The 20,242-nt window shown below is 24.4% G+C and overlaps 6 protein-coding genes across 10 annotated transcripts in view; 5 read left to right on the forward strand and 1 right to left on the reverse strand.

The window, feature by feature from the left end:
• Window positions 1-20,242, reverse strand: part of LOC122509670 (putative sodium-dependent multivitamin transporter) — an 82,644-nt gene that overhangs the window by 51,191 nt on the left and 11,211 nt on the right. The gene's annotated exons all lie outside the window — the stretch shown is intronic.
• LOC122509678 (speckle-type POZ protein-like) lies at window positions 472-3,910 on the forward strand. The gene is made up of 3 exons (XM_043623899.1): window positions 472-845; window positions 2,094-2,247; window positions 2,471-3,910. Exon 3 carries the CDS (start codon window positions 2,477-2,479, stop codon window positions 3,581-3,583), a length of 1,107 nt encoding a protein of 368 aa, XP_043479834.1. The 5' UTR covers window positions 472-845; window positions 2,094-2,247; window positions 2,471-2,476; the 3' UTR covers window positions 3,584-3,910.
• On the forward strand, window positions 5,037-7,194 carry LOC122509675 (speckle-type POZ protein-like). Its single transcript, XM_043623895.1, has 2 exons — window positions 5,037-5,380; window positions 5,898-7,194. Exon 2 carries the CDS (start codon window positions 5,904-5,906, stop codon window positions 7,047-7,049), a length of 1,146 nt encoding a protein of 381 aa, XP_043479830.1. The 5' UTR covers window positions 5,037-5,380; window positions 5,898-5,903; the 3' UTR covers window positions 7,050-7,194.
• Window positions 7,547-10,505, forward strand: LOC122509676 (speckle-type POZ protein-like). The gene is made up of 2 exons (XM_043623896.1): window positions 7,547-7,933; window positions 9,210-10,505. Exon 2 carries the CDS (start codon window positions 9,225-9,227, stop codon window positions 10,353-10,355), a length of 1,131 nt encoding a protein of 376 aa, XP_043479831.1. The 5' UTR covers window positions 7,547-7,933; window positions 9,210-9,224; the 3' UTR covers window positions 10,356-10,505.
• LOC122509683 (protein roadkill-like) lies at window positions 11,483-14,086 on the forward strand. The gene is made up of 2 exons (XM_043623907.1): window positions 11,483-11,856; window positions 13,131-14,086. The coding sequence occupies exon 2, from the start codon at window positions 13,482-13,484 to the stop codon at window positions 14,040-14,042; it is 561 nt and encodes a 186-aa protein (XP_043479842.1). The 5' UTR covers window positions 11,483-11,856; window positions 13,131-13,481; the 3' UTR covers window positions 14,043-14,086.
• On the forward strand, window positions 16,959-20,126 carry LOC122509672 (speckle-type POZ protein-like). 4 transcript variants are annotated; one of them, XM_043623892.1, is made up of 6 exons: window positions 16,959-17,110; window positions 17,338-17,438; window positions 17,507-17,594; window positions 17,684-17,873; window positions 17,946-18,024; window positions 18,305-20,126. In XM_043623892.1, exon 6 carries the CDS (start codon window positions 18,311-18,313, stop codon window positions 19,508-19,510), a length of 1,200 nt encoding a protein of 399 aa, XP_043479827.1. In that variant the 5' UTR covers window positions 16,959-17,110; window positions 17,338-17,438; window positions 17,507-17,594; window positions 17,684-17,873; window positions 17,946-18,024; window positions 18,305-18,310; the 3' UTR covers window positions 19,511-20,126. The 4 variants fall into 4 exon arrangements, with proteins under 4 accessions (XP_043479827.1, XP_043479824.1, XP_043479825.1 ...); XM_043623889.1 differs by lacking the exon at window positions 17,338-17,438; XM_043623890.1 differs by lacking the exon at window positions 17,338-17,438 and having other exon boundaries at window positions 17,684-17,769.

The raw sequence follows: 20,242 nt of genomic DNA on the forward strand, positions 1-20,242 counted from the left end.
TGAAGAGACAGAGAGAGAGAGAGAGAGAGAGAGAGAGAGAGAGGGGGGGGGAAGTACTATATCTAGGAAGTACTTTACATAAAATTCAATTGACATAAAGTTTAAATCAATTTTTTTATTTGTACAATTTTTTCATAAAACATTAATGATTATTATTTATTTATATTTTTCCAATATTAGTTTTCATTTTATTGCAATTTATAAGTTAACTTTAAAAAAGTAATTAAAATACAAAGTGTTTTATAATTTCCATTTATTTATTGAATTTTGTTCTTTTATTTTTTACCAAAAAGAGTAAATTTAACTTTTCGGCTAATAAGTGACTAAAATTTAGATAATAAATAATTTTTCAAAAAATTAAAATTCTGATATTATTTTAAATATAAAATTGTTGTTTACATTTACAATAAAATAAAAATAATAAAATGTACCTATGAAAGTATGGATTAAAAAATATCAAGAAGAAAAACTAATTTTTTTTTTCAAATTCTTTCCTTAGGTCCATAGTTATTGGTATACGTGTATGGGTTGTTTATGTTATGCCTACAGCAGTTGATAACATTCAAGTGAAGTTAAAACATTCTGAAAGCCTATCGCTTATAGACGTTCGAATGCTTGGCATGAGCTTAGTCCTCAAGGAACAATTGTTCTCTTAATTAATCAAGACTTTTTCTTCATGGATAAAAAATATTTTCTTGATTTTTAACGTGTCGTGTATGCTTCAAATACGAATATATAAATATAATAGTAAAACTATTAAAAAAAAGTATCTAAAAAATTGAAATTTTCAAAAAACGCAGTGAAAATAATTTGAAATTTCTGAAAAATCCACATTAACACAGCAGGTAATAATTTTATTAAATATTTTGTTATTTTTTCAGAAAATTTTTATTTTAATGTTGCTTACATATTTTTATTTTTAATCTTTGTGAGTGAAATTTTAGTTATATAATTGTTAAATTTAAAGATAAATATAATTATAAATATAAGAAAACATTTCGAATTTTCATTCAATGTATATTTTTTTAATTAAAATCGATGTTTGCTTATAATTTATCTCTTTTTTGGGTAAAAATGTTAATCTAAACTTTACTATTTATAATTGTTTCCAATTTTCATTTAAACATTATTATTTTAAATTATACGATCTGAATTTTCAATTTTTCTAATTTATATATAATATTTAATCAAATAAATTATTTCTAAAATGTCAATAGATTTATATTTTAGTTAATACAATTTTGAATAAGTTTTATTATAATATTGTATATGAATTTCAACCAGTTTTTAAGTTATTTAATTTCAATTTTTCATTTTTAATCATCACCAATTCTTCGAAAATTAACCTTATTGAGTGTTTTAAAAATTACTTTCAAAGTGTTTGAACATTAAAATTTCATTGAAAATATAATTTTTATATAGGAATAATTTTCATAAATCAGTCTTTAAAAAATTTTCAAGGAAAAGAAACAATTTTAATTAATTACTTAATTGAGTACTTTATTCTAGAATTATATAGACATTATTTTTTAAATATGTAGGATGACGAAAAATTTTAGTTATTTTGATATGACCTGAAAGTAAATTTTATCTAATAATTAGTTAGTATATTAAGTATTTCTTTAGTAAAATATTACTATTTAAATTAGTGACTGCATTCTCATTATGTATCAAAAACGATAAAAATGATTTTAAAAAATAATAATTGATACGACAATTCTGCTATCATACAAAAAAAATTGTTGAATTTGTTTCTATTTATTTAAATTTATTCAATATTAGTTTTCATTTTATTACAATTTTATTTAGAAGTTAAATTTGAAAAAGAGATACAAAGTATTTTATAATTTTTATTTATTTTATCGAATTTTGTTCTTTTCTTTTTTATCAAAAAGAGTAAATTTAACTTTTCGGTTGAGTGACTGAAATTTGGATAATAAATTTAAAAAATATTAATATCTGATATTTTATATTTATTTGCATTTACATTAAATTTACACTAAAATAATAATAATAATAATTATAATGTACCTACAAAAGTATGGATTAAAAAATATAAAAAAAACTAATTTTTTTAAATATTATTTCCATAGGTCCAGTTATTGGTATAGCTACTGTGAAGTTGATAAAACTCAAGTGAAGGAATCATTCTAAAAACTTATCGCTTAAACGTGGCGAATACCATAGAGATAATTTGGCCTGAGATAATTTGTTTCTGAAAAATCCACTTTACTACAACAGGAACAGGTAATAATATTTTATGAAAAAATAGAAATAAAAATATTTATTTCAAAAAGGTACCCCATTTTGCCCCACTCTCCCCTACTATAAGAATCGATAAAAAAGTAAAAATCGATTTTTTCAGATCGTAGGTCCCTTTTAACTGTCCCTGTCACATATATTGTTTATATGTCTGTAAGCAAGTGAAAAATAAATTTTTCTTTAAATTTCTACTTATCTAAATTTTCAGATAAATATGGCTACGTCCGAGAAAATATCAATATGTGGTGAATCAGAACAAACATATTTTGCGACTAAATTAAATGCTTTTAAATATTGTTTTAAATGGATAATACCTAATTTCGAGTTTGTTTGTGGAAACGTAAAAGTAATTAGATCTCCAGAATTTTCAACAAAAAATTTAGAAAATGGCAAGTGGATAATTACGATGGAACCTACAGAGTTAGTACATAACAGCAAGGATGTCTTTAAAATTCATTTGCATTACGATACAGACATCATAATAAAGGACAAAAAATTATTAAATGTTCAAATTTCATTACTAAGGTGTGATAATGGTAGAAAAATTATATTACTTAACACTGATAATGCAGAACAAGGTGATTATAACTTATCTTGGAAAATAAATGGATCAGAATTATTTGAGATTTTTTCTAACAGTGCACCAAAGGACTCTATTTCTTTAGTCCCAAACCGTATTTGCGTAATCTTCGAGATTGATGTGGTTTTACCTAAAATGAATTTAATACAAAAACCGCTTATTGACATTGAAAAATGTAATGGACTAATGGAAAATATGATAAGTTTGCAAGAAAATGAAGAATTCAAAGATGTTGCGTTTAAAATAGAGGATGAAGAATTCACCGCTCACAAAAACATACTCGCCAGTCAAAGTCCTGTGTTTGCTGCAATGTTCAAGAACAAAATGACTGAGGGACTAACATCCGTTGTTGAAATTGATGACATAAAACCAGCAATCTTTCAACAAATGCTGAATTTCATCTACACAGATCGTTTGGAGAATCTAGAAGAATCAGCAATTGAATTCCTATATGTGGCGGAGAAATATCAACTGGAGAAACTTAAAAATTTATGCATCAATAGTCTTAATAACAAACTATCTTTAAAGTCAGTTATTAAGACTCTGGAGGTTGCCGAATTGTATTCAGTTGAATTGCTAAAGAATGAATGTCTAAAATTTATCAACGATAAAAGGTATGAAATTATCGAAACAAAAGAGTTTCAGGAATTATTATTAAGTCGTCCAAATTTATCGATAGATATTTTTAAAATAAAAGAAACAAGAAGTAGCTCATATTATGGATCTTATGAATTAAAATAAATATATTATAAAACCCTTTCTTTAAACTCCTTCTGATAAAAATGTTACCTTATTAAATATTTGTTATAAAAAGTATTTGCTGTAAAATTTATGTATTCGAGAATTGAATAGAATTCCGTTTCGCAGTACAAACATTTATATTCACGACGATAGAATTAAAAAAAAATTATGAAAATCATAGTTTTGTTTAGAAAATCAGAACTTAATTTTTCCTTTCCAGCTTTGTGACATTTTTTGAAAGGTGTTTATTTTTGTTATGTTTTGAAAATATTTTTAAAATAATAGTGTGATCGATATTTGTCTTTTATACAATAAAAGTCTTTCTTATAATTATAAAACGAATGAGAAATTTTATATCATAACCTTTCCATGAACAGTATATTTCCAGTATTATATTTTTAAATATAGAAAAGAAAAATTAAACTAATTTTCTAGTGCCAATTTAAATAATAATACAAATTTTTCACTAATAAAGTTATAATTTATTTATTTATCATGAAAGTAAATCCTGACGATTTAAAACAAAAAATAAATTAAAATTTAACAAATATTAAAACATTTTTATTTAATTACATATTTATTTTATTTTTATATTTTTAAACGAAATTATAATTTTTAAGCACATGGAACTTATTGGATTAGTCTAATGTTGTCTATTGTTGAAAAATGATATATTTTTAAGTTAAATATAAAAAAATTTGAAATAATTTAATTAATGAGAGTTTTAATTTTTGTCGATAAGTTTATAATGAAACTAATTTTGCATTACATTAAAGAATTTAATAATTTACTTAATTAATTTACGAATTTAAAGAGACGATTTTGCGTCGAATTCGATAAGAGAAGGATAAGAAACAATATATTACAGAATTAGATTTAAAATAATAAAAATTAGACATTTCGATTTCTTGAAGTACATATCCCATCAGATAACAATAAAGATAGTACTTCTAGGAAGTACACAAATTCATAATGTGACAAAATTTCTGTCCACGTGGACATTTTTTGGTGAGAAATTAATATTTTTGGTGGAATATAAAATATAAGGAAGGTTTTTTTTCTGTTTTATGATTTGTATTTTTATTAAAAGAAATATTTACGATATCAAAAAATACCTAAAAGTTTTATACTGTTAAAAATGATTTTTTTTTATAACAAATCGTTTGAAAATTAAATAAAACATTTTTGCAAAATTTGAAAATAGGATATATACAAAATATAAAAATCTTTTATATAAAAAAAAAAAATTTTTTTTTTAAAACGTAATTTACATAAATTTTTCTAATTATAAAATTTTTTCATAATACAAAAACTTAGTTTCTAATATTATAAATATAAAATTGTTTACGTATAAATTAAATTTACATTAATAAATAATAAGAAAATAAAGAAATATAACAATATAAAATTTTAAAAAGAAAACTAATTTTTTAATTTTAAATTTTTTCCTTAGGTCCATTTATTGATATACGTGATGTATAACCACTGGGTCGATTATCTTATATGCCTGTAGAAGTTGATAAATTTTAAGTGAAGTTGAATCATTCTTAAAACTTATCGCTTATAGAGGTGCGGATATTTTGTCTTAAGCTTAGTCCTCAGTGAACAATTGTTTTTATAACTGTTCAAGACGTTTTTTGGCTTTCTAAAGTGTATACTATCTATTAATGCGAATATGTAAATAAATAGCAAAAAAAATTTAAGAAACTATTTGAAAAATTAAACGATATTTAAAAAAAAGCGGTGAAAACAATTTGAAATTTCGAAATTTCTGAATAATTCATTTTACTACAGCAGGTAATGATTTTATTAAATATTCTTTAACTTTAATTTTTTAGATAATAATTGTTTTTAATTTAGAATTATTATTGTTTATTTTTATGAAAAATATATAAATATTTTTATTGTATTACACTTTTATTTTAGAATATTCCATTATTTGAATGTAAAATATTTTTATTTTTTGGTAGTTAATAATACTAAACAAAACAATTTTTTTGAAGTTCTGATGTTAAAAACATAGAATAGTGAAATAAGTAAATAAATAAATTTATTAATTAATGTAAGTAATTAACTATTAATCACAGTGGCGTAGGAACCGGTGGGGGCAAGGGGGGCAGTTGCCCCCCAGTTATATACATATTACATTGTGAAATATATCAATATACGTAGTTTGCCCCCCCCCCGGAAAATAATTCGTTCCTACGCGGCTGATTAATCATTAATTATATTTATTTGATTAAAAATATTTAATTTAGTGCATATATAATAAAAAGAAATATGCATTCAATTCAAAGGAATTCTTAATTTTCAGACAAATATGGCTACACCAAAGAAATTTAATTCATTGAATGTGAGAAACGATCTTAAAGAATCTTATGATACTTCTTTAAATATTCATAATTATGAATTTGAATGGACAATCTCTGAATTTGAATTTGTTTGTAGAAATGTAAAAGTAATTAGATCTGAGGTATTTTCAACAAAGAATTTTAAAGATGGCAAGTGGATAATTAGTCTGGAACCTACAGAATTAAAACCAAACAACAAGAATTTCTTTAAAATTCATTTGTTCTTTTACGATGCTAATTTCAAAATAGACAACAAATTATTAAATGTTCAAATCTCATTTCAAAGAAAAGTTGATCACAACACTTTCGTGTCTGTTAAATCATTTGACACTGAAAATGCAGACCGAGGTGGAAATACAATTTCATGGAAAACAAGTGGATCAGATTTGCATCAGGCCTTTATCAACAGTGTGCCAATGAATTATAAAACTTCTTTACATTATTTGGAAACTATTCCAGAGAATGTTCTAATTAAATGCAAGATTATTGTCGTTGCTCCTGGTACGACAATAAGATACAGATCGCTTATTGACATTGAAAAATGTAATGAACTAATAGCAAATATTAAAAGTTTGCTTCATGATGAAGATCTTAAAGATGTTGTCTTCAAAATAGAGGATGAAGAATTCACAGCTCACAAAATTATTCTCGCAAGTCGAAGTTCTGTATTCGCTGCAATGTTCAAGAACAAAATGACTGAGGAACTAACATCCATTGTTGAAATAGATGACATAAGATCATCAATCTTTCAACAAATGCTGAATTTTATTTATACGGATCAAGTGGAGAATCTAGAAGAATCAGCATTAGAATTAATAGACGTTGCAGAAAAATATCAACTAGAAAATCTTAAGTCTATGTGCATCAACAGTCTACATGACAATCTGTCTTTAACCACAGTTAGTAAGACTTTGGAGGTTGCCGATTTGTATTCAATTGAAAACCTAAAGAATGAATGCTTTTATTTGATATCTGAGAGAAAGTATGACATTATTGAGACAAAGGAGTTTCAGGAATTAATGTTAAGTCGTCCAAGTTTATGGATAGAAATTTTAAACATGAAAGAAACAGAAAATAGCCATAGTTTTAGATATAAAAGTTACGAATTAAGATAAATCTATATAATATTACGAAACACTTTTCTTAAATAACTTTATGTTAAAATAATAATAGTGTGATCGACATTTGTCTTTTATACAATAAAAGTCTTCGTATAATTATAAATGTAATAAAAATTATTATTTTTTACTGCTTGTTAATGCAAATATAAAAATAGAAAAAGAAAAATAGTGAGAAATTTCATATCTCAACCTTTCCAAGTACAAAATATTATGCAGTATATTTTTGAATAAAAATGAAAAATTAAACTAATTGTTTCAGTGCTAATTTAAATAATAATACAAATTTTTCACACTAATAAACCTATAATTTATTTATTTATTTGCTTATCATGAAAATAATTCCTGACAATTTATTCTGTGTTAATAAAAATATTTTTTTAAAATTTAATTTATTAAATGTTAAAATATGTCAACAATTTATTAAACAAATGTTAAATTTTAATCAATTTTATATTTTACATCGTCTTTGTTTGTTTACTTTATTTATTTTTATATTTTTAAGAGAAATTATGATTAATTTTAAGCACATGGAACTTAATGGATTAGTTACGTCTCTGATTCGAGATTCAAATTCACGTTTGAAAACAATATTGTTCTCAATACCATTTATTTCGAGCTTGATGCGAAAACTTATACAAATTACTGTACATAATGCTCGTAAAATTTTTTCAGTTATAAATTGCAATTTTTTAAAAATAAAATTATATTTCTATGAATAGTGGCGAAAACTATAAAAATGTTTTAAAAAAATAATTGATACATACGACAATTCTGCTATCATGCAAACAAATTGTGGAAAGATTATATATACTCACACTCAACGCAGTGAAAATTAGGATTTTGGAAAATTTTCTCTTAAAATCAGCATACTTCAGCAGGTAATATTAATATTTAATATGATTACTTTTCAAAACGTAATCAAGATTAAAAATATATTTTTTGAATATTTCTATCAATGAAAATATGAAAAACAACTACTTCTTTAAAAATAATTGTTTTTTAACCTAAGTTCTACTAATTATGATACAAAAACAGTTTTAACTAATAATTTTTAAAAAATAATTTTAGTTTCGCTATTTTAGATAAACTTTCCGCTTTTTCAAGTAAATCTTTTCTTTCCGTGTCAAACTTGTGTTCTTATAATTTTTTAAAATAATTATTTCTTTTAAAGTTATATTTTTATTTAAAGTGGTTGATCAAATTGTTAATTTATATGTTTTTATTACTTTATAAAAGATTTAGTAAAAGTACAATATTGAAGTATAAGAAATATTAAAATACTAATTGAATATTTTATTGAATAAATAAAAGTATTAAACTAATAAAACTATTAAAATTTAAATTAAATGAAGCAATATATTATAAATACAATGAAAAACTATTGTATTAATGATATGATATAAGAATGTAAACATGAGTTTATTCCTCGACTTTTCTGATAATGTTTATATACAGTGCCCGTTAATTATATTTTGCCCACCTTACAGCAATTAAAGGCATTATACCGCGAGTTATACCAATTTTTGTATTTTATTTATTATGTTAAAGTTACTAAAACTAGGTAAGGTCTTTTTTCAAGGCTCATTTCCAGAACTTTAAAAAAAACAATAATTTTCGAAATTAATTTTGGTAATGTTTAATTAATGTTAAGTAAAGGCAGATAAAATTATACAATTTTTTGGTCTTTTTTAAAATTTGTTTTTTTTAGAAAATCATGCCATTTGAAAGCTAATTTCATCATTTATAAGACGTAATTTTTAAAAATTTTTGGACGATTATAATTTTTAAAAATGGTTATTTATTTATAATATTAACCCTATTTTATAATTGTTCAGCCAGAGATTCGTTAACTTTAAAATTTTTTTTAATCCACACTTTGAAGCCACCATTTTGAAATTTATTGTCGACCAAAAATTCGGATTAAGCGACCTCAAAGACATACAGTACGATGTCACGTTTTTTTCCAAAAATACATTTTTTTTTAAACATAATTGTTCCTTTTTTTTATAAAGGAATTAGGAAAGTAACATTTTTTCGTTTCAGCAAAGATATAAAATTGTTTTTTGAATTAATACGATTGTTTTACATTTTTATAGTTTATAAACTTTCTTTGTAACATTACTGTGACATTACTGAATCATCACAATCTTTCAGGTGATCCAGGTAACAATGGCTATGAATTGCTCTCCATTATTTGGCGGAATCGAAAATATTCAAACTTATTCCTCAAAATTAAAGCTTGTTAAAAATACATTTAACTGGAAAATTGAAAATTTCAAGTTTATCTGTCAAAATATGAAGGTAATTAGATCTCCGACTTTTGTGTCGCAGCATTCAAAAGATGAATATTTTATTGAAATTCAACCAACAGAATTAAAAGAAGACAACGAAGATCTATTAAATATTCATTTCATTTGTGCAGACATTACAAAATTTATAAATTTCAGAATAGCAATAGGAAGAATAATTTTTGAGGAGTATAGATATCTTCGCACATTTAAAAAATTACAAAAAGAACAAAATTTTTGGGAAATAAGTGGATCAGCTTTATATAAGGCTTTCGAGCAAGTTTTACCGGCGAGTGTTATAATCACATGTGAGTTTAGTGTCATTGTTGGTGATATAAATACAATAAAAAAGCCACTAACTGATTTTCAAAAATGTAATGAACTAATAGCAAATATTAAAAGTTTGCTTCATGATGAAGATCTTAAAGATGTTGTCTTCAAAATAGAGGATGAAGAATTCACAGCTCACAAAATTATTCTCGCCAGTCGAAGTCCTGTGTTTGCTGCAATGTTCAAGAACAAAATGAATGAGGAACTAACATCTATTGTCGAAATAGATGACATAAGATCATCAATCTTTCAGCAAATGCTAAATTTTATTTATACGGATCAAGTGGAAGATTTAGAAGAATCAGCATTCGAATTAATAGACGTTGCGGAGAAATATCAACTAGAAAATCTTAAGTCTATGTGCATCAACAGTCTACATGACAATCTGTCTGTAAACTCAGTTATTAAGACTCTGGAGATTGCCGAATTGTATTCAGTTGAACTGTTAAGAAATGAATGCCTCAAATTTATGTACGAGAGAAAGTTTGATATCTGCGAGACAAACGATTTTCGAGAATTAATAAAACTGCGTCCAAATTTATGTATAGATATTTTAAAAATGGAGAAAAAGGTACATCCTGTAGAAGAAGATGAAATACCAGCAGAAGATTCAAAAGAAGAAGAAGAAGAAGTAGAAAAAGAAGAAGATTCTTTTAATAATTGGGGTTACAGATTTAAATAAATCTATTTTGGAATACTTTCTTAATTATGCATCCTGTTTATTGAAACAGAATAAAAAGATAAAATAAGCGAGACATTTGAAAAAAGGACCTAAGAAGCAAACGAAACATAGGTTTATGTTTTTGATAAATTTACCTCTGTTTCTTTTTAATTTTACCCCCAAAATCTTTATTTTCTACAAAAAATAATTGTATCCTAAAAATTGCAAATCTAAAATTTTCGACTTAGGTCTTCTTCTTGTCAATAAATTAAATTCTAGGAATGTCTAAAAAATAATTATAGTTTATGATAAAAAAAATTTCTTTATATTTTTATAAATTATAAATATACAGAGTATTACTATTTGTTATATGTAAGAATTAATAAAATTTATTTCTACGAATAAATTTATTTATTTTTTAAACAGTACATTCTAAAATCCTCTTTAAATTCATTATAATGTATATTATGTAGTATAATTCTCTGTCAATATGTCCACGTGGACATTTTTTGGTTGAATATGAAAACTTATAACTCTAAAGAACGTTTTTTTTTGTTTCATGATGGTAACTAAATTTATATTTAATAAAAAAAAGATTTACAATACATATTACGAAAAATACCTAAAAGTTTTATACTTTTAAAAATAATTTTTTTTATGACAATAATTGAATTCTGCAAAGAATTTTATTAAAATGCCTCAAAACAATTGAATTTTCGGAAATAATTCTGTTATTTATCTTTAATAATTGAATTCTTTTATAAAGTATTTTATTAAAATCTAAAAGAATAATTGAATTATTTTTAAAAAATGTAATTAAAATTGTATTTAAAATAATTGATTTCTTTCTAACAATTTTATTAAAATATTTGAAAATAATTGAATTCCTGTAAAAAAATATTGTTGTCGATGAAAATAATTGAATTTTGCAAAGAATTTTATTTAAATTCCCAAAAATAATTGAATTTTTGGGGAAGAATTTTGAAATTTATCAAGATAATTAAAAATTCAACTAATTTTAACAGAATTGAAATTGTTATTATTTTTATTACTTTATGAAAGATTTTGTAAATTTAGTACATTGACACCTGGCCAGTTTGCCCCCCTCTTCCCTGAACAAAAAAAATTAATATTTTTTTTAAATTATCTCCAGACTTCCAGTTCATGAAATGTGAACGTGGACGCAATCTATTGTTTATCTTATGCGGGAAGGTAGTAAAGATTTTAGTGTTGTTAAAACACACCATAAATACTTGCCGCTCAAACGTGCGAATATTTTCTCTAACTTCAGTTCACAATGGACAGTTTGCTTTTTTATCGCTCACGATTTTTTTTTCTTACAACCGCATTAGAAGTGGTCACGTATATTCATATTTTTTCACATTTCAACTTGTGCACTCGCTACGTGATGTGTTGTATGTGCCACTCAAGAAAAGGACTTGATACTTTTGAGAAACTTGGTGAAAATAATTTGAATTTTTGAAACTTCGCTTCGTTAAAATCAACTCTCATAGTTCAACAGGTAATAATTATATTAATTTAATTATAATATTTTCAAATACATTCTTTTATGTAATGTTGCGTGAATTATTTTTTACTTTTAAAATCATAAAGTGTTAAATTTAGCAATAATTATACCAATTGTGAATTAAATTATTTTAAAAAAAAACCGTTAGAATCATTTTTCAATGTATAAATAAAAATTGAGCACCCGGATATATAAAATCGCACGCTGATGAAGTTTTTTGATGAAATTTATAAATGGGTCAGTTCACTGACTTTCGTCTGGGAGCTGTTGCGGATATATGTTATAAAACAAATTTGGTTTCGAAGATTCCCTACCGATTTTCCTAATCCTAGATTCCTAATTTCAACGTTTCCTAAAAACGAATTTCCTAAATTTGAAATTCCTAAATCAATTTTCCTAAGCGAAAATTCCTAAAGTTATTAAATTTTCCTAATTTCCTAAAAATTTTATTTTAAAAATGAAGTTGAAATAATTTAAAATTAATTACTAAAATTTAGAGAACAATTGTATGTGGAAATAATTAAAAATTAATTATTAAAATTTAGAGACATAATTTTCCTCGAAGTAATCCGCGATAGGAAGCAATTCTTCTTCCATTTCTTCGACGAGAAGGTCAACAACATTTGCAACCTTACAGATTTTTTTAGATTTTGCAATATATAAAACCATCCACAAACAATTGTTTGTCCACAATTCAAGGACCAATCTCCATTGTTTTTATTTAAAATATAAATTTTTTTATTTTATTTATAAATTACACTTTTAATTTAGACTCGAAATATTAATTTACAATCAAAATTTTGGAACTTTTGACATTTGTATTTGATGCTATTGAAAAAACAATAAAAAAACAATTGCAGATCGCATATCGCATCGTTATGAAAAATATATATTAGGAAAAATTATATTGTTTCGGAAAAAAAGACTTTAGGAAAATTGAGTTCGGAAAAATGATTTAGGAAAATAGTTTTAGGAAAAATTAACTATTAGGAAAAGTAGTTGTTAGGAAAATACGTTTAGGAATCTAAGATTAGGAAATTCGTCGGGGAACTAGAAGACTTCCTGAGTTCATTAACCCCTTCGCTGTTTGGAAAAATATTAATTTTAGTGCCCCAAAATGTCCATCAAAATCTTTTAAATTGTTATATTACTTAAAAATAATAAACAATTATTTATTTAAAAATCATCTCAAGTGAAGACTATATTACTTATTATACAATATGTAAAAGGAAAATATGCATTCAATTTATTTTTATTTCAATTTTCAGACAAATATGGCTACGTCATTGAATACAGAACAAAAATTTAAAGAGACTAACAGAACTGCTTTCAAGATTCGTAATTATGTATTTGAATGGACAATCTGGCATTTCGAGTTTATTTGTAAACATGAAAAAGTAGTTAAATCTGACATATTTTCAACAAGAAAATTTAAAGATGGCAAGTGGTTAATTGTGATGCAACCAACAGAATTAACAGAAAAAAACGAGGATTTCTTTATAATTCATTTGATATAAAGTTTGAGTAAAGTTCTAATTAAATGCTACATTAATGTCGTTACTCCTGATAAGACTTTAATACAAAAACCGCTTATTGATATTGAAAAATGTAATGGACTAATGGAAAGTATGAAAAGTTTGCAAGACAATGAAGAATTCAAAGATGTTACGTTTAATGTTGAAGATAAAAAATTCACCGCTCACAAAATTATTCTAGCCAATCGGAGTACTGTGTTTGCTGCAATGTTCAAGAACAAAATGACTGAGGAACTAACATCCGTTGTTGAAATTGATGACACAAAATCAGCAATCTTCCAACAAATGTTGAATTTTATTTATACGGATCAAGTGGAGAATTTAGAAGAATCAGCAGTTGAATTATTGTACGTTGCGGAAAAATATCAATTGGAGAAACTTAAAAATTTATCCATCAACAGTCTTAATGACAAACTATCTTTAAAGACAGTTATTAAAACTTTGGAGGTTGCCGAATTGTATTCAATTGAACTGCTAAAGCATGAATGTCTTTATTTTATGTCTGAGAGAAAGTATGATATTATTGAGACAAAAGAGTTTCAGGAATTCATATTAGGTCGTCCAGGTTTATGGACAGAAATTTTAAATATAAAAAAACAGGTACACTCAGAGAAAATGTTTATTTCACTTAACCAAACTGTTTAATTAACCTATTTTATTTGTCACGATAAAACAATTTTGTTGATTTAAATAAAAATTTGGTTCATTTTAATAAATATGTAAAATTTGTTTGGTTATTGGAAAGAAATTTTTTATTTGATGTTGTTTGTTTCATTTAACCAAATTTGTGTTTTGAATAGAGAATATTGTTTAGTTAAATACAATTTGTTCGACGCAACACACAAATTTGTTTGATTCAACCAAATCGTTTTATTTGAGTCAAACAAAAATATTTGCTTGTCTCAAAAATTACATGTGTGAATTTAAAAATGGCGATCTTACTTGTCTACAGTCCGCGTTCGCGTCAAATTTATTGGTTAAATCGGTAAATCAAAGAAACAAAATTATAAGTGTCGATTAAATAAATATTAAATACATTGTGTTCATTTTAGACTTACTGCATATTTCATTTTGTACCAATGAGAAGAATATTTACAACAAGGTTTTGTAAAGTTTTCAGTTGGTTGTTTCGAATAAACTTTTTTCTGAGTGCACGTATAAAAATCATATAATATGTTTAATGTAATATTTTAAATGTTTTTTTATAATTAAGTAATTTTGTTTATATGAAGAAATATATAATATTTTACTTAATTGTTATTCATTTTCCTCTAATAATGTTTGAGTTTCCTAATTTAATATTTTCTAGTATACATATTATTGGTTAATTTATAATTTATTATATGTATAATTTAAAAATATCAATAATTATATAATAAATTATAAATTAACCAATAATATGTACTAGAAATATTAAATTAGGAAATTCAAATATTATTAGAGGAAAATATAAGTAACAAAATTAAGTAATCAAAAATATTTATTGAAATGAACCAAATACGTTTACTAAAACTATTTATTTGAATCAAACAAATCTTTTCTCTTAAAATAAACAAATTTTTTAGTTATATAGGTTGCTTCAACCAAAATTTGGTTCTTTCGAACAAATTTTTTTCTGAGTGTACATTTGGAGGTGTATCTTATAACAAATCATTTGTATTATTTTTTAAGTACTTCAAATAATTTTTCAGCATTAACCTGATTCATAATATTAGAATTAAAAAGTACGAATGAAAATTATCCTTTATTGCTTAGAATATTAAGGGACAGTTTCACCAATAACGATCAAAAGTTTATAAATAATTCATCAACCAATCATAAGCCGTTAAACTGGCTTTAATCATTGATTAATTTTTAATTAAGGTTGGCGGAATTAACCCTTAATGAGTTCTTTTTAATTTCTTGCTTCTCACTATGGGTTACATTACAAATATTTGTAATTCTGGATTAAGCTTATAATCTTCGCTTCTTCTATACTAATTTATAAGTATAAAATATTAATTTTTCTTTACAGAAACTTTTTGTCTTCTTGCCTATAAAGGTTATAAAATATAAAAAATTACAATTTTCTTAATTCTAAGAGCATTTTTTAAAGACGTTTTTTTTAATTATGTAGAAAAAATTGTTAAAACAATAATTGTGTGATCGATATTTGCCTTTTATACAATAAAAGTCTTCGCATAATAATTATAAAATGAATGAGAAATTTTATATCACAACCTTTTCCAAGTATAGAATATTTGCAGTATATTTTTAAAAAATAGAAATGAAAAATTAAACTAATTGTTTCACTGCTAATTTAAATAATAATACAAATTTTTCAGTATTAAAGTTATAATTTATTTATTTGTTTATCATGAAAGTAAATCCTGACGATTTAAAACAAAAAATAAATTAAAATTTAACAAATATTAAAACATTTTTATTTAATTACATATTTATTTTATTTTTATATTTTTAAACGAAATTGTAATTTTTAAGCACATGGAACTTATTGGATTAGTCTAATGTTGTCAATTGTTGAAAAATGATATATTTTTAAGTTAAAAATAAAAAGATTTGAAATAATTTAATTAATGAGAGTTTTAATTTTTGTCGATAAGTTTAATGAAACTAATTTTGCATTACATTAAAGAATTTAATAATTTACTTAATTAATTTACGAATTTAGAGAGACGATTTTGTGTCGTATTCGATAAGAGAAGGATAAGAAATAATACACTGAAAAACTGTTGGTAGAGCTGTTCGCCCAATGCGGTGAACTGCTGCGTTAAAAAGAAACGCACAGCTCACTTTATTTTTGGGCGAGTTACTCTCCTTTTTGGGCGAGCAACTCTCCTTTTTGATAGAGCTGCTGACCTTTTTGTCAAGCAGCCGCTCGCCAACGCCATTGGTAGTCAAGTTTAGGAGAGCAACTCGCCTAATTTTGATAGAGCTGTGAGTTTAAAGTTAAGTAGCGCTGCACAACAGTCAATAGCGGAACTGCTCTACCAACAGTTTTTCAGTGTATAATACCAGAATTAGATTTAAAAAAATAAAAATTATAGACATTTCGATTTCTTGAAGTACATATCCCATCAGATAACAATATATAGATAGTACTTCTAGGAAGTACACAAATGCATAATGTGATAAAATTTCTGTCCACCTGGACATTTTTTGTTGAGAAATTAATATTTTTGCTAGAATATAAAATATAAGGAAGGTTTTTTTCTGTTTTATGATGCTAAATAAACTTATATTTTTATAAAAAAAGTATTTACGATATCAAAAAATACCTAAAAGTTTTATACTGTTAAAAATAATTTTTTTTTATAACAAATCTTTTTAAAATTAAATAGAACATTTTTGCAAAATTTGAAATTAGGATATATACAAAATATAAAAGATAAAAATCTTATTATTTAAAAAAAATTTTTGTTTTTTAAATCATAATTTACATAAATTTTTCTAATTATAAAATTTTTTCATAATACAAACATTTAGTTTCTAATATTATAAATATAAAATTGTTTATGTGTAAATTAAATTTACATTACGTGTCTGTGTTTACATAGAGGTGTTTACGTGTGCGCCTAATGTCAAAGTGTATAGGGTGTATAGTAATTATGTAAATACTGTAGTAAATCATATAGTAAGTGTCTCTGGGTCTCTGGCCCTCGTGGTCCTGTAAATACATTTATCTCCAAGAATTTATTGTAAAGAATAAAAATGTAAGTACATCTCACAATAAATATTGTTAATAAATAATTAAATTATGTAGATAATTAAGTAATTTAGCATGAAAGTAAATATTAGTCGAAATTTAGACCTAACCTAACCTAAAATATTGCAATAATATTATAATTATATTTTTGTGCACTGAATACAAATTTATTGTAGATTTTCTGCATACAATTATAATGTAATGTGGAAAGCTTTATGATAAATTTTTTTACAGTGTGGCCTTTTATAAAAAATGGCTTTATCCCCTACTGTGATTCACTTATGCTTCGATCAAGTTGTGATATTTTAAGTTCCGGTGAAAATGGTGTTTTGGAGGTAACAAATTTTTTTTTTTTTGAGTAACAATAATTTTTTTAATAATTAAAAAAATTATTTTTTTACAGAATTTTCCAAATCAAAATAAACAAAGTTGACATTCCTGATGAGAATAATAATTTATTTGATTTGACTGATTTCAGTCAGCAAGAAAAGGTATCTATGTATCTATTTGATTTTAATTTAATTAGTTAAAAGTAGAAAATAATTGAAAAAACGAAGGTAATTTTTATTATTTTTTTCAGGATTTTGCATTCGACAACTCTTTCACTGTGTGAAAGAGTGTTGCAAGATGTTGCAACTTTAAGAAGTGACACTAGTGAAATTGATAGTAAGACGAAAGAATTTTATCATCGAAAAAACTCTAAATTATAATTATACGAAGATTTTATTGAAATGTTCAGGAAAGCTTCGCGCTAAACATTTATTTAATCTGTACACAACTTTCAATAAACATTGCAATTAAATATTCCGAATATTGCAAGTAAATATTTAATAAATTTTTAGGAAAGTTTCGGTGTGCTGTGGGGGAAACAAAACAATTTTTTTGAAGTTCTGATGTCAAAAACATAGAATAGTGAAATAAGTAAATAAATAAATTTATTGATTAATATAAGTAATTAATTATTTTAATTAATTATTTTTAATTTTAATTAATTATTTATTAAGTAATTAAACTATTAATCATTAATTATATTTATTTGATTAAAAATATTGAATTTAGTGCATTGTATACAATTAAAAGAAATATGCATTTAATTCAGAGGAATTTACATCAAATCCAAATTACTTTTTTAAAGATCTAAACGTATTTAAAAAAAGGTCACTTCTAAATTTAAAAAAATCGTTGTTATCTTAATTTTCAGACAAACATGGCTACGTCGAGGAAATTCATTTCATTGTACAGTGAAGACAATTACAAAGAGTCTCATGATACTTTTTTAAATATTCATAATTATGAATTTGAATGGACAATTAATAATTTCGAGTTTGTTTGTAGAAATATAAGAGTAATTAGATCTGAGGTATTTTCAACAAAGAATTTTAAAGATGGCAAGTGGATAATTGTGCTAGAACCTACAGAATTAATAGAAGACAACAACGATTGCTTTAAAATTCATTTGTTGTTTTACGATGCTAAATTCAAAATAGACAAAAAATTATTAAATGCTCAAATCTCATTTCAAAGAAAAGTTGATTCAAAAACATTCCAGAATGTGAAACTATTTGACACTGAAAATGCATACCGAGGTGAAAATAAAATTTCTTGGACAACAAGTGGATCAGACTTGCTTAAGGCCTTTATCTACAGTGTTTCTTATGCAGATGCTATTCCACATAATGTTATAATTAAATGCAAGATTAATATCGTTGCTTCTGGTACGACAATAAGACAACTATCGCTTATTGATATTGAAAAATGTAATGGACTCGTGGAAAGTAATAAAAATTTTCTCGACAATGACGAATTCAAAGATGTTACTTTTAATGTTGAGAATCAAAAATTTACAGCTCATAAAATCTTTCTCGCCAGTCGAAGTCCTGTGTTTGCTGCAATGTTCAAGAACAAAATGTCTGAGGGACTAACATCCATTGTCGAAATTGATGACATAAAACCAGCAATTTTTCAAAAAATGATGAATTTCATCTACACAGATCGAGTGGAGAATCTAGAAGAATCAGCAGTTGAATTCCTATACGTAGCGGAAAAATATCAACTGGAGAAACTTAAGTCTATGTGCATCAACAGTCTACATGACAATCTGTCTTTAACCACAGTTAGTAAGACTTTGGAGGTTGCCGATTTGTATTCAATTGAAAACCTAAAGAATGAATGCTTTTATTTTATATCTGAGAGAAAGTATGACATTATTGAGACAAAGGAGTTTCAGGAATTAATGTTAACTCGTCCAAATTTATGGGTAGAAATTTTAAATACAAAAGAAACAGAAAAAAGCTCAAGTTTTAGATATAAAAGTTACGAATTAAGGGGGATTACTCATAAGAAAAACATTTTTCTTCAAATTCTTTTTTCTTGCTTTTTGAAAATCTTTAATATCTCTATAGAATAAAGGTTTTAAAATTTTATAACGAAATTTAGCTCCTATCAAAAGTTATAGTACATCACAGTACCGTCGTCAGAGTGTTTTTTAAATCGGTTGCAGGGATTCTGAGTAAACGCCTCAAAATAAAAGTATCGATTTTGACGCCCTCTACAGCCTAACATAATATAAAAAATATAAATTTTTTTATTGTTTTTAATACTTTAAATTATCCTTTTTTTATGCAAAAAGGCTTTTTAACTTTTATAATAAAATAAGTGAGAAAAAAAAATTTTGAATTTTGACATATTTTGCACATATCTCATGAGGGAACCCCCTTAAGATAAACCTATAACACTGCAAAAAGAAGCATCTTAAAATACATTTTAGTCACTTTTAAAACATTTTATTTTTCCAACTTCCATCTATTAGAAATTAATGCATTTTAAGATGCTTTTGATAACTTTTTGGAAACAACTTGAAAGTGACTACCAAAATATTTTAAAATAAGATACCTTCTTTTTACAGTGAATATTATGAAACACTTTTCTCAAATTACTTTATGTTAAAATAATAATAGTGTGATCGACATTTGTCTTTTATACAATAAAAGTCTTCGTATAATTATAAATGTAATAAAAATTATTATTTTTTACTGCTTGTTAATGCAAATATAAAAATAAATAAAAGAAAAAAGGATGAGAAATTTCATATCACAACCTTTCCAATTTATTGTTTTAGTGCTAATTTAAATAATAATAC

The sequence above is a fragment of the Leptopilina heterotoma genome, unplaced genomic scaffold, assembly GCF_015476425.1.
Source record: "Leptopilina heterotoma isolate Lh14 unplaced genomic scaffold, ASM1547642v1 Lhet_61, whole genome shotgun sequence".
In the NCBI taxonomy this organism is placed as follows: domain Eukaryota; kingdom Metazoa; phylum Arthropoda; class Insecta; order Hymenoptera; family Figitidae; genus Leptopilina; species Leptopilina heterotoma.